This window comes from Thunnus maccoyii, chromosome 10, assembly GCF_910596095.1.
Source record: "Thunnus maccoyii chromosome 10, fThuMac1.1, whole genome shotgun sequence".
Lineage (NCBI taxonomy): Eukaryota > Metazoa > Chordata > Actinopteri > Scombriformes > Scombridae > Thunnus > Thunnus maccoyii.
Window position 1 is genome coordinate 28998791 of NC_056542.1, and position 13689 is coordinate 29012479.

Here is a 13689-nt window from a genome sequence, read left to right on the forward strand (position 1 = left end):
GTGTGTGTGCATGTGTGTGTGTGTGCATGGAGTAGCCAAATATATTTGGTTTTGACACCTTTAGTGTTTACATTAGTCAGGATAAGGGGAGACTCCTGAGACACTCTGCCACACTGATCCCCCGTTTAAATGCTAAACACATGTGATCGCTCCCTTTCTTTGTCTGGATTGTCTGACTAACTTACCGCCCAGGCTGACTGTGAAAAGGTTACAGTGCTGTAGTAACCCCTAATCAATGCCATACTGGGGGTTAACTCACTCAACCCTCCACCTTTTTCTTGACATCTCTATTTTTAGAATGGTTCTAATGTGTTTGGTTTCTTTTCTTTTTCCCTTTTATGGTAGACTTTTTCTGTGCATTAATTATTTTTTCATTTCTTCCTACCATCTTCAGCCGCAGGATTATGTCTACTGTGAATATGAATATGAGGTATTTGTTCAATGATACATAGTAGCTGTAGAGAAGTTTAGTTATAGTAGTCATAGTATGTCTTTTGTGCTTTGATTCTGATGTAGGCCGCTTTCCCCTATTCTTAGAATTTTATAATTTATGGTAGAAGAGGTTTTTACAGCAGTGCTGGCTATATTCCAAATTGGACAAATATTTGTCTTTTGCGTGCAAAAACAGATTTGACAAATTTTAAGCTCATAACCTCTGATTATGAACTGTTAAATAAAAAGTTGCGAACATGAACAAGTCCTTCTAAAACTTGGAAACAAGACAACAAGCCTCTGCTAAAACTTGGAAACACCAAGACCAAGACCCTCTGGAGAAGATGACAATCTGCTAGTAGAAATTTTACAAGTCCACAAAGATGGTCTCTTTATTGTTAATGGAGCTTCTCCAAGGTTTGTCAGTTGATGACATCAGATATGAAAGCCTTGTTTTTTCTGCTTTAAACTTTAGGAGAGTGTTTAAACATATTGCTCAAAAATTGAAGTATTATCAACAGGAACAGCATAAGAATTCCTATTAGATGATTTTCTCTTTTTGTGCATTTGTGGATTTGGTATGCTTAAAGTTGGAGTGCGGGACTTTTATCTCCCCCTTCTGGCAGTGAGAGTAATTACAAAAACACTGTCAACACTGTCCGCCATGGCCTACTCTGTTGCTACTGTTGCGGCTGCAAAACAATGGATACATTTTTTTTAGCGTCACACAACCCAGAATTTCATCCATTCAGTCCGATAACATTTGGAAAGTGTAGAGGAGCCACACGATTAAATTATTTCATCCCCATTTAAGTAAGCAGAGGGCTAAACCGGAAGTTAGCTGGCTCGGCCAGTGGAAGTCTCTGGTGTTCATGCTCTGCCCATAGAGCATGCGCAGTATGCATTCATCTGGCCAGTGCAGGAATGTCAAACCTGACACCAGATTAAAAACCCCACTATATTAAAGACAGAGAAATTTGTCTGGCAGTGATAGGTTTAATCAGCATTGTGTGAACTCATTTGGCAAGGGCTTGAATGTAATGTAGGTTCATTTTTATGGAAAAGTTCCACACTGCAGGTTTAAGTTAAACTTGTATTTACCCTTATAGATCTAGTGAAAATCCTTGGCTTTTAGCTCTTTAACTGCAAACTCATAACCCCTCCACTGTTTCTCCTCATGTCCTTATTGTTTTAATTGCACCTTATGTCTTAGTCACAGAGCTCCCGCTAGGCTGAGGCACTCTCCAAGCTGAACCAATAAATAACCTCCTCATCCCCAATCCCATTTTGTTTATCTTCAGCCTCATCTCTGAAGGGGATGTCCATTTCATCGTCATTACTCTACACACACAAACACACACATAGATCTTGTACTTGCATTCCTGAGCTCAACAGGCCGCTGGTCTCTGAGTGCTGATGACATGTGATGTTGTGGAGGAGAGACCTTCACGCCTCTCATCCAAGGACCAGAGTTTATTTGTAGAGCCCACAGAGCTGGTTGTTAAATGGGTATGGGAGGACGGTTAGTGGGAAGGTTTGGCGTAAAGGGGGCCTTAAAAACAGTGGTGTATGGTTGATACCCCCCTAATCACCTCTGTGCTCATTGCACATACAACCATGCAGGAAGACAGATACTCAGGCACACAGACAAATAACCTGATTACCCTCAACAACCAGATAAAGGTAACAGTTAGATTAGACTGGTTACATTGTTTCCAGTTACTAGAGTTTGGTTTCACTCTTTAACCTCTGTGGTGCATGTGCAGAAAAGGAGAACTACACATAGTTGTTTATACATGTCAAGAGTAATTTGACAGAGTGAAATAATTCAGTGTGGGTACTGTGGTTACTGTGATTACAACCTGATTAACACAAGCAAGATAATCTGTGGATACATGATGGTTGAGAGATCAACTATCATATATCCATGGTAGTTGCCATAATCAAAGCATTACATAGAAACACAGGTTAGCTTGTGGACATTAGGACCTGCACACTCCACTGTATTAATGTACTTTTCTACTAGTATACACTATAGTAAAATAATAATAAATAAGAACTTAATCTGGTTATAATATTGTGAATAACTGTCACAGCATTTCTAAAGGCACCAAATTCTGTATAGGTCTGTGTGGAAGTCTGTGCTTACTTAACTGCCTATCTTCACGTGCCGCCTTGTTTGTTTTTTCATCAGGACGACCACGAGAGTGGCTCCAGCTCCACCAGTCGCAGTGTGTCAGACAGCTCCAAGGCTGTGGCCAAGCCCCGCCGCCTCCAGCAGGCTGCCCCCAGCGACCCGGACCTGCCCCCAGGTGAGTGATGGCCCTGGGGCCAGTGAGGCTACCCTACCTCCCTGCTCTGAGATTGACCACCAGGGCAGGCATGGCCTCAATAGGGGAGGACAGGGCCACAGAGTGAAGCAGAGATTAGGACCTATTTACACTACCAAGAAACATGGGTTTTACTTTCTGGTCTCATTAGACATAAAATACTTGGATTTAAATCCACTAGCTTGTTAGTAGCCCAGTGCCTGCAGAGGTCAGTAACAGATTTAGGTATTGCCTGTTTACAGTGAGAAATACTCTTTTTGGGATGAGTTGTGTAGCACTGCATTTTTCACTAGTGTAAATCAGTCAGAGAGAGTATGGGGGATGTGTCTGCGATAAATCACATTGTGATGGCTCTTATCAACAAGGCCACTTGACCACATGCCTCCTAAAGGGAAATGGATTCCATGCCTGCCTTACTTTAGCACTTTACAGCACCTCACAAAGAAGGGTTTAATTGGGGCTGGATATTGGCTTTTAAAAATATTTATGACATTTTTTATCATTTTGTAACTCTCTGTTAGGAGAAGCTTGTGTCTTACACCATAAAAAGCACATAAACAGGCCTCTTAGCATACTTTTTCCCTTTATTTTTATCCTGGCACAGGCTATTTGAATCTTTTTAAATTTAATGCAGAAATGTAATAGGATGCACAACCCCAGTAATCCTACTGAAATACTCAACAAACACTGTATAAAAGTAACAACATTTCAGATACAGCTTTGTAGCAAAAAAGAAATAGAAAGAACCAATGAAAAGTTCTAGAGGCATGGAAAAGCTCACTTTGCCAGAGGGGAATTTGAGATATAAAGAAAAGACACATGGCTTTTAGAGAGGAAAAAAACAAAGAAGAATAAAATAGAGAGTTGGGGGTCTTCAGCTTTAAGAGCCAGGTCATAGTCTAACACCCAACCATGAGGCACACTCCCAGAGCCGTAGTATGCATGAATGTATGAACCGAAACTCCTGGCTGGTTGTATCAGGGGAGGATCCATTTCCAGGCCTGATGTTATGAGATAATATCTCTCCCCAGCTGTTAAAGCAGGGTGCCTCACACCCCAGCATCTCCCTTTGGGCCTGCCTCCAACTGATCTCCCAGGTGTGTGTGCGTGTGTGTGTGTGCGTGTGTGTGTGTGTGTGTTTGTCTGCCTGTGTGTAACCTCATGTGTGTATGTGTATGTATTTGTGTTCATTTGTGTGTGCAGACCAGACTGTTCCAGCAGTGGACCTTGTTTCAACCCATTACAGGCTGTAGAGACAACTCTGGTGTCAAAGGTTGCAGCACCTCAATAACAGTGAGGAAGCAGATGAATGCTGTAATCCCAGCCCGCCTAATTAAAAGGTAGAGGTTAAAAGGTAGACGAGGTAACTAACCTGCTATGACTCAGACAGAGGATGTTTTCCTAAGAATGAGATACAAAACAAACCTGTCAGGGGTCTTTAATGTAGTTAAAGGATGTTTTTAAAGAGTGAGGACACAGCGCAGCATTTCAGGGCAAACAGGCAATTTTGTCATTCATTAGCCTCTCGAGTACCTCTCTTTAGACTTTTTATAGTCCACTGCTATGAATAGATTGTTGTCCTGAGTAACTATTGCATTCCCATTTCTGCCAAAGAAAATACTGATTATCTGTATGGCCTCGTACTGTTAGACATACTGTATATCCTAAAATGCTACCAATAAGAGTTGCCAAAGGCAGATATTTTCAAATACTACACATTGGAGCTTTAATGGATTGATTATCAGCCATCAAAGAACACAGCAGAACTGTTCAGTGTTGTGAGTGAGTAAACAGCATGAAAACTATGGAGCATGTACACTAAACCAACAGCGGCCAGCAGTTTCAGTTAATTATGAGTCCTTTCTGATTTAAAAAACTTTTAAAAAAAAATTGAAATTTTGTGTATTTTCACAGGTTAACCACACCTCTAAAGAGGCTGTCAAAAGTTTCATTCCACAACAGATACTGACAGTCCTCTCTATTCATTACACAAATATTAATCTCATTCTATATTACAAGACAATATAAAATATTATAGGAAACCAGTAAGGGAAAGTTATATTTTCTTATATCCACTTTAATACAGTACACTGCAGCTGTATTATTTAGAAAAGATAAATAAAAATATAATTGAAAAATGGTTTGGTTTGCACTTGCTATTGGCAAATAATCAATATTTAATCCTGATTAGGATTGGAGGAAAAAACAGGCGATTGAGACGTCCCTTTTCTGGCCTTCATTCTTGATTTTAATGTCACACTTATTCTTGCCCAAATTTGAAGTTAGTTAATCACATGCACCACATCTACAGTGCACTTGAATGCTTCTGTCTCAGCAGGCAGTGATGGACACAGGTAGTCACTGTGTGTGTAGATGGGTGATAGGAGGGTGGCAGTGTGTAGAGATGTGAAAAACGTACATCAGAGAAGACCTGTGTTAGGAGTGAGACCAACACAAGGCAATGGCCAGTCTTACCTCGTCGTCAGCATCTACGTCGACAAACCACTGTGTTGCGTCTGGTCCCCTCCCCTTCAAAACAACCAAAACAAAACACGGCCGACACTAAAAAGCAGCCACCAGCAATTATCCAGTCATTTGGCCCTAAGCTCTCACATGCTGAATGAATTTATCCTCCCTGTTCTCCCTGTGGTGGAAAATAGTGATGTTAATTTATATGCCATGGGATTGGTAGCCACACAAAGACCAAAGACCAAGTGCTTCCACCTTGGGCAATTCTGTGAGTGATTATGTTTACTGCTGCTTGTGGGGGACCAGCGGCCACCGTTTGCGAGAACCGCATTTCTCTGTTCCATTGGATGCCTGCTTTGACCCTATTCACACTGTTGAAAATGTGTTTTGTTTTATGAGTTCAAAGAGATTTAATAGTGGTACTGTCTCGCTTTGAGTCTAGGTTTAGCTGTTTACCTGTGGGTTGGGTGGATCGAAGTTGTACTCAGACCAGGATTTGCACTTTCAAAGCTGAGCTCCCCTAAAAACCCACAAAAATGTTAGTTTTTGCAAGTGCATTGCGACATTAAGTATGAAATGTCTTTACAGTAAGACGGTTTCTGTATGTAAAGGAAGCTTGCACACAGCTGTGATGGGAGACATCTGCTAGAGAGTTTGAATTTTCTTGCCAAATTCTTTCTTGTCACATATGATAAGTTGTTATTTTGGACATTTGATTGAAACATTAATGAACAGTGCATCTCCAAGCACTATATTGCTTTGTATAAGTTCCTCCACATCTACATAGTTGGATTATCCTAGTACTAGAGCATTGGGCGACCATTTCTCCTGTTATTCCCCGTTGACCTAATACATTGACGTGGATCACACAATATTGGGGAGCAAATTCCTGTCCTAACCATTTTTGTTTTGTTGGATGATAGACTCAATTTTGATTTAAGGTGCTGCTGTCTTGAAAGAATTGTTGTCTCCCACCCTGTCATAAAAGCACAGCATGTGTAAGTTTAGTGTGACCGTGGGCGCCTTCATTCCTGTTTTTGCCAAAGTGTTTGTGTGTATTTTACGTGCTTGTGCACATACTGTTGTGTGAGTACAATGTGTACACCTAAATTTATGTGTCCATTGTGAGTGTACTTGTGCTGCTTTGAGTGTGTCCAAGAATTGTGCATGCATGCATGGTTGTGTAAGTATGCGTGTGATTGGAGGAGATTGAGATTTGCATGGGCTGAAATGCAAACACTCTCCTGAGATAAATCCACGGTCCAGTGCTACTGCTGTCCTGGTACTGGGGCCTCTGTGCACAGAATAAATACAGCAGCTGTTCTGGTATTACTGGGAAATGCTACTTATGAATAGAGAATATCCCATACTGGTAAAGGCTGGAGCTTTCTCCATCTGGAGCTTTCTTGTGTTCTGGAGACCTGCTGTACCATGCATAGTTAGGTTCTGTGAATCTACACTTTTACTACAGTATATGAGGCCCAAGAGCTAACAGAATGGCTAACATAATTAGACGCCTTATATTACTGATGATAGTAACTTTGTAACAAAACTAGGTCCAAACCTACAGTCTATGGTCAAAACCTAGTATATGGCTGGACCGTGTATGGTCAATATGCAAAATTGTGGCCAATTTTTTACAGGGATAGTCAGTGGTAGTGTCTATAATGTGAATACCTGGATATTAAATGTTCATCAGCAATTTTCTGCAGTGGTCCCAGTTATTTTTGTTGTTAAAGTGTACTGAAGTAGCATTTGGATTAAAAAGGGTATCAATGCGGTTGCAAGAACAATTCTTTCCACTCATAACTTGGGATGTTTGATTTGAACAAGAACTTATTTTAATTTTAATTATAACTATTCTAATTATCTGTTAACTCCCCCTGCTCTTTCATCTGTTTTCATCTGTGGATGTCTGTAAACATATGGTCTCATCCATATGTTTATGTGGGATTAGCATGCTAGGCTAACAGTCAGTCAGCTGTGTGACTTTATATCCATGACGTGATGTCTCTCAGAGCACACAAACGCCGTCAACACACCTGTCACCTGCCCAGCACGGCGCTGTTAAACCTGAAACACTGCGACTACACCTTATTTTTATGCAGTCCATAGGCTACACACAGCACAGCACGGCTATGCTAACGATGCTAGCCATGGTAACTAGCTGCTGGCTGCCTAGCAGGCTGGTAAAATGGATCCAGCGGGTCTCTTTGTATCTGTGGGTTCGTGCTCCTGCCAGCCTCCGTGTGAGACGCTTCAGTTGGTAAATGTGTTTTTAAAACTTATTTCGAGCTGTGCTCGGGGCTCTGCTGTAAACACCCACTGAGGACTTAACAGAAACTGTTTGCACCAATTCATTTTGAAAGACCAGTGGTTAATAGGGAAACTTCAACACTGGGCAGTCCAACCAATGGTGTAACTTCATCACTCAGTGAGTCAGTTATGGACAGACATTTGGGGTTACAGGGCTGATTTGTGCCCGTCCAGCCAAAAATATAGGCCAATGTTTCCAGGATCCTGCAGGAAACTGTTGCCATAGTGGATGTGAGATCCTTGCTTCACTATGTTTACGATCCTGGTGTTTTAAATTTTACATATAAAAGCTCAAATTGTCATGGGAATGTATAGGATTTTGTGAATTATATGTAGCACTTTAAAGGGGCTATTGTCCACAGTAGCTATGTATTCTTTTGGCTACCTTGCTAACTGTACTAATTACATTTCAGAATAACACAGCAGGACCAACTTACAGTATATTTATTGTCTGACGGACTTGTCAATCTTTCTCTCCGTGGCTAATAACTGGCACAGCTAATAGCTGCTAATACTTTCCATATACAGGAAAAATGGTGAACATGGACAGTATAGTGTTTCTTTCCTGTATTGCACAGAAGAGAGTACTTGGCCTGTTCTGAGATCACATAAAGGAGCTGTTTTTTCCAGTCATTTTATGGTTGAACAGTTTTAAGTGGGCTCCTTCCCTGTGGGCCGCAGCACAGGTGCTGGCTGTGTCAATTGTTTACAGAAGTTCAGAGCAGCGCGATGGCTCGCAGAGAGAAGGATTGGGGCCCTGGACTTGGTGCAAGGCAAGAAGAAGTATAACAAGTGTAAGAGAGTGCAAGAGAGAAAGAGAGACACCTTGACACGGGCAAATTAGATCCAGAGAGGGAAATAGCAGGGGGTAAAGTGCTGGTTTTACTGCCTAGGCTGCAGGTGCGACAGCAGCTTTCTGACTGACCCCAGAACCACAGCCACACACAGCCACATTCATGCACGCAAGAGAGCAGCCAGGCACACACTCAGACTCAGGGAAGCACATACATGCATGCAAGGCCACGCACAAATGTCACAAACACACATTGCGTTTATTAGTTGAGTTTATATTATGTCATCCTCTCTTCCTGCCACTCTGTTTGGTCAGGCAGCAAACTCTTGAGAATTTTGTCAATTGGATTATGCTAATGTGTAGTCAGGCCTGTGTACAAGTGGCAGAACAGCTAACCAATTCATATAAATATTTTCATCAACAGCACCATTTAGTTCTGCCTAATTATCGGTTCTGTTATGCCCTGGGCCAGGCATGTAGATACAGGAAGACAAACATTTGGTTTGGAAAATACGAGGAAAGCATTAAAGGTTTATATGTTTTAACTTGTAGTGACTGTGTTTAACAGTACATGGGAGGAATGAATAATGCCATTGGTCCTGTGGTTAGGAGGATTTATTGGTGTATATTTTCATATTTTATGGTCGAAACTCCCCTGTCTGTAATATTTTAAGTTCTTTCTTACTTTGTTGAGTAATGACCTTACCATGTATGTTTTTCCTGCGAAGCTTCTGTTTCTGGGCGTCACTGCGGCCATTAGGAGGTACTGGTAACACTGCAGGATGGCTCCCTCAGCTCTGCTGAAACCCAATCTATGGGACTGCTCTTTCTCTCCTTCTTGCTCTTGGTTACTACATCCCTCCGCCTCTTCACCACAAAAGCTACCAGCCTCCCAATTTTCACCCTCACCAAAAAATCTATTTCTATATTCCTGTTTTTTTTTCCATTTGTGCAAAATTGATTTCCCTAGCCTTTGCTCTCCATCACCACAAAATATACAAGTCCCTTTCTGTCTCTCATTGTTATCATATCCTTTGTGATGAGTGAGTGTTTTTCAACATACGTTGCCCATTTCTTTTTTTCTTCTCAGCGTTGGTAGAGTGGGTCATTCATTTAGAATCCTGGCATTCCCAAGGCCAGAGTTTCACTGTGCCATCGATTACTCAATCTTGTATAAATATGTATAGTCCTGTATTGTGTGTGTGTTTGTGTGCTAATCCATGTGTGTTCTCATGCAATGAAGCCCGCGTATGAACATGCAGGCTCCTCAGTTGTTTTAACGGGCTTGGGAGGGATATGTTTGAGGCAGCATGTGCATAGTTTGGGGTTAAACAGGACTTTGCATCTGAGAGGAGAGGAGAGCCCTTCAGAGATTCATAAATTCACCCAGGATTTGTAGCGCTGCTCAGGCATGGTGGGAGTAAAAATGTTTTCTTATGGATATTTAGTTCCTTTCACTGTACGTGTCCAAGGGATAGACTGTGGCGAAAAATAACATGTCAGGACCTCCTCTTATTTATGAGCCCATGAGGATGGCAGGGGTCAGTGGTATTGAGCTTAGACTTTCAGGGAATGCAGCTCTGGATTTCACTCTTTTTACGGTGTCTCAACACAAAATTAATCTAGTCCTGATATATGCTAGTGAATGTATGCTAATATAGCTACTTTGTCCTCCTGTGTGCATGTGTGTCTCTATGTATGTATGGTTTTTGTGTATTATTTTATGTGTACTAATTGTGTCATTTAACATGTTTCTCATGTGTATGCTTATGTTTTTGTAGGTTATGTGCAGAGTCTGATCAGGCGTGTGGTGAACAATGTCAATATTGTGGTGAACAACCTGATCCTGAAGTATGTGGAAGATGACATTGTGCTGTCGGTCAACATTACCTCAGCAGAGTGCTACACTGTGGACGATATATGGGAGAGGGCCTTCATGGACATCACTGGTGAGCAATGACTGCTTACATTCCTTGGTAGTGGGATTAACTAGTAAATCTGCTGAGACAAGAACCTATATACTACAGTAAGTGTTTAATTTTGTTAGTTCAAAGTAAGGTCAAACGTACACATCAGGCAACGTGGCTGTTTGTTTAAATGCCCAAAGTCAGCTGCCAGAATAGTCTCATATTCAGACTCCCCAGTCTGATAGCAGCATGTGTAGGGCCTATGCAGAGTGGGCTTTGACACAGAAGAGCTCAAATTTAAAACCACAAAAGATGAATGAGGTGGGGGATTTTAAACCTTAGCATACCACTTGTAAATAGAATGGTAGGAAATGCAATCCTTGTGGGCCCTTGCATTTGATGGCTACATGGTTCATGTGTTGTTTTTGGTTTCAATTCCTTGAGGTAGAGACATGAATTACATATAGGAAAGAATGAGAATGTTAAACCAAGCTGCTCAGTCATGTTTGAACACCTAATGAGACTGATCAAAATCAACGTGTTGACCGCTCCTGTTACCTGTGCCATTACCTATCCCATTAGTTACATAATGTTTCTCATTGCTGGACAGTGACACACTCCTGGCTTTCTGAGGTTACTGCCAGAGAAATACACATATTTTAAACTTAAAATACCACCATAACTTTTAAAGAGAGAGCTAGTCCTTCAAACCATCATAAAAGTCTATAACGGAGAAATCATGAATGGTCATTTTCAGGCATTGTTATCACTGTGGAATTTTTCATTAAGGGAGCCTCATTCCAGCAAGTGAAACAAATAGTGGTTAAAATAATAGTAGTTACTGGCACTGAGGAATAGAATCATTCTGGGAATGATGAGTGCTGTTATCGGTCTGGTGGGGTGAGTGAGTCAGTGACAAGATAAAATCTGATGATGTGTACGGTACCATTCCACAAGACAAATACACACACACACACACCCACATACAACCCTTGTGAATTCAACATTACACAAGAGTTCTATGACGCCTGCTGAGTATCATCTCCCTGATCTTTCTAGATCACAGATAATGGGGATTTACTGTTAGGTGTAATTGTGTATGCTTAATAATATCCCCCAATGATACCACTCTGAAGGCTCACATTTTTCTGTGCACGTACACGTCTAATACACATGTTGACATGTTGGTTTATTGTCAAGCACAGTATATGTAGGGGTCAAACTCTCATGTGTTGTACATGAAATAATCTATATTCATTTTGTCTTCTATTCTCGCTGTGCAGCTCCAGAACTGGTCCTTAGGAAAGTGATCAACTTTGCTGACTGTACTGTGTGCTTGGACAAGAGGAACGCTAGTGGCAAGATCGAGTTTTACCAGGACCCGCTGCTGTACAAATGCTCCTTCAGAACACGTCTCCATTTTACCTACGACAACATCAATTCCAAGATCCCATCTGTGATCAAAGTAAGCTGCTCCAAATTTCAGCAATAACAATGCCAAAGCTCAATATAGAGAATGTGTTTTTATATGGGTTAATCTCGCTATCATCCAAACATGTAATACATGCTAGTGAAAGTTAAAGCCTGTCATAGCTGCTTACAGTTATTATAGGAATATGTGACTTACTTGTGATGGTTAGTTCTTATGAACTCAATAGCAGGATATTGACTAATTTCAGCCTAATGTCTTAATCCAGTGATCAACACCCAGTCTAGACAGTTATCATGTCTGGAAGAAACAGCTTTTGGACTACACTGATAATGTACTATGAAACATCATTGGTGCAAGTTTATAATGTTGCTTAATGTCTGAACATTAATCTCAAAATAGCTTAATTTCAAATAATATAACAATTTTGTTCAGAAAAAAAGTACTTACTAGAGAATCATCACAGGCAGTCAAAGTAATTTTCTACTCATTGTCAGTGGAGCAGTGAAAGATGTTTGGTGAACATCACAGATTAGAGATTTAGATGTCTTGTTCCTTAATGTGGTGGAGTTTTGTTTATGTAGTTAATATCTAAACTATTTCTGATGGAAGAAGTTAACCTAATTCTTTTACTGATGCATTTTAACCTCTAAAACTCTTGGTTTAAATAAGTCAATTTTGTGAACGTTTGTAGGTTCTAGCCAGAAAATCGATTGTGGCTGTCTGTGGGTTCATGTTTCTGTGTATTGCATTTGTCATCTCTCCACTATAAAGCTACATTGTGGTAATTTAATTCAATCCCATTTATCTGTGAAACTAATTTTGTCAACAGGCTGAATTAAAGCAGAACTGGCGCATTCCCATCTACATACAGTCAGTAACAAGCTTTGTGGTTTAGTGTTATTGAATAAGGTTTTCACAATGACCCATCAACAAAATCACACATGAATGGTTTGCCACATTTAGAGTAGTTGTGTCTGTTATAGCAGCATGTTACAGAATAACATGCAAGCAAGTGCACTTCTGACTGTATTTTGTTACGTCTTCTGTTATTTATAATTTATTAATACTGTATTTATTCTCTTGAAGAGAAAAAAATGTATAATACAACCCCTTGTGCCTGAGTGAAATGTTTTGTAGCTGCAGTAGATGATTACAGTAAACACATTGGTTCACATTATATGTATTATGTGGGTACATTTGTTTCAGTTTGGACCTGACTTCCTTTTATTCTGACATTGTCTTTATATTGTGGAATGTATCTACTTCCTTCTTGTTACTCTATACTGTACATCTACTCACATTCAAACCATAATTTGCGGTTTGTAGCTGTAGGTCAGCATATAACAGCATATTTGTTTAACAGGAGCAGAAATTGTGTCTTCCACATGCAACACTCATCATCCATCAGTTAGCCAGAGGGGAATCCATACCAGTTCTTATAGGACCTTTTCATTAAATATTCCAATTCACATTATGTGGGAGCCCACCAGAGGTGGTTGGGCCTGTAGCCCATTTCACATCTAAACATATAATTTAACAAATCAAATTTCAAAATTTAAACCATCTCTTATGCTTTCTTCTTTGTTTCCTCAGATCCAGACCATGGTGGAGAGCCTGAAGTTGTCCATTACTGATCAGCAGCTACCCATGTTTATCCGCATTTTAGAGCTGATTATTGCCCTCTACTATGGGGAAATCGGAGGACACAAAGAAGGAGAGGGAGAAGAGGGCAGTGGTCATGTCAGGGAGGCTGGAACAAGTTTATCTGGTGAGTGAGGAGAAAGAGAGCCCTCTTTGGGAGGGGAGTGACAGTTCTCTCTTTGTTTTTAATTTATTGTAATCTAAAAAACACTGGGTTGCTTTTTTTATTTCAAATGTTTTCAAAAGATCTGAGCAGAGTTTCTTTAAAGCTGCTTTCAGTAGAATTTGAAACTTTATGACTAGCAGTGGCCCCTGAAGAGAACTTGCGTGAGCATGTTAAGTAAGGATGGTATGAGATTGGTGATCTGC

At 40.6% G+C, this 13689-nt stretch overlaps 1 protein-coding gene across 7 annotated transcripts in view; it reads left to right on the top strand.

The window, feature by feature from the left end:
* Positions 1–13689, top strand: part of LOC121904923 (vacuolar protein sorting-associated protein 13B-like) — a 342443-nt gene that overhangs the window by 23567 nt on the left and 305187 nt on the right. For 6 of the 7 annotated variants that reach the window (XM_042422732.1, XM_042422733.1, XM_042422734.1 and 3 more), the window contains exons 4-7: positions 2627–2744; positions 10122–10289; positions 11531–11712; positions 13273–13447. In XM_042422732.1, coding sequence (XP_042278666.1) covers positions 2627–2744; positions 10122–10289; positions 11531–11712; positions 13273–13447 — 643 coding nt within the window. Of the gene's footprint in view, positions 1–2626; positions 2745–4015; positions 4103–10121; positions 10290–11530; positions 11713–13272; positions 13448–13689 lie in introns of those variants that run through there. The other variant, XM_042422731.1, reaches the window with a different exon arrangement.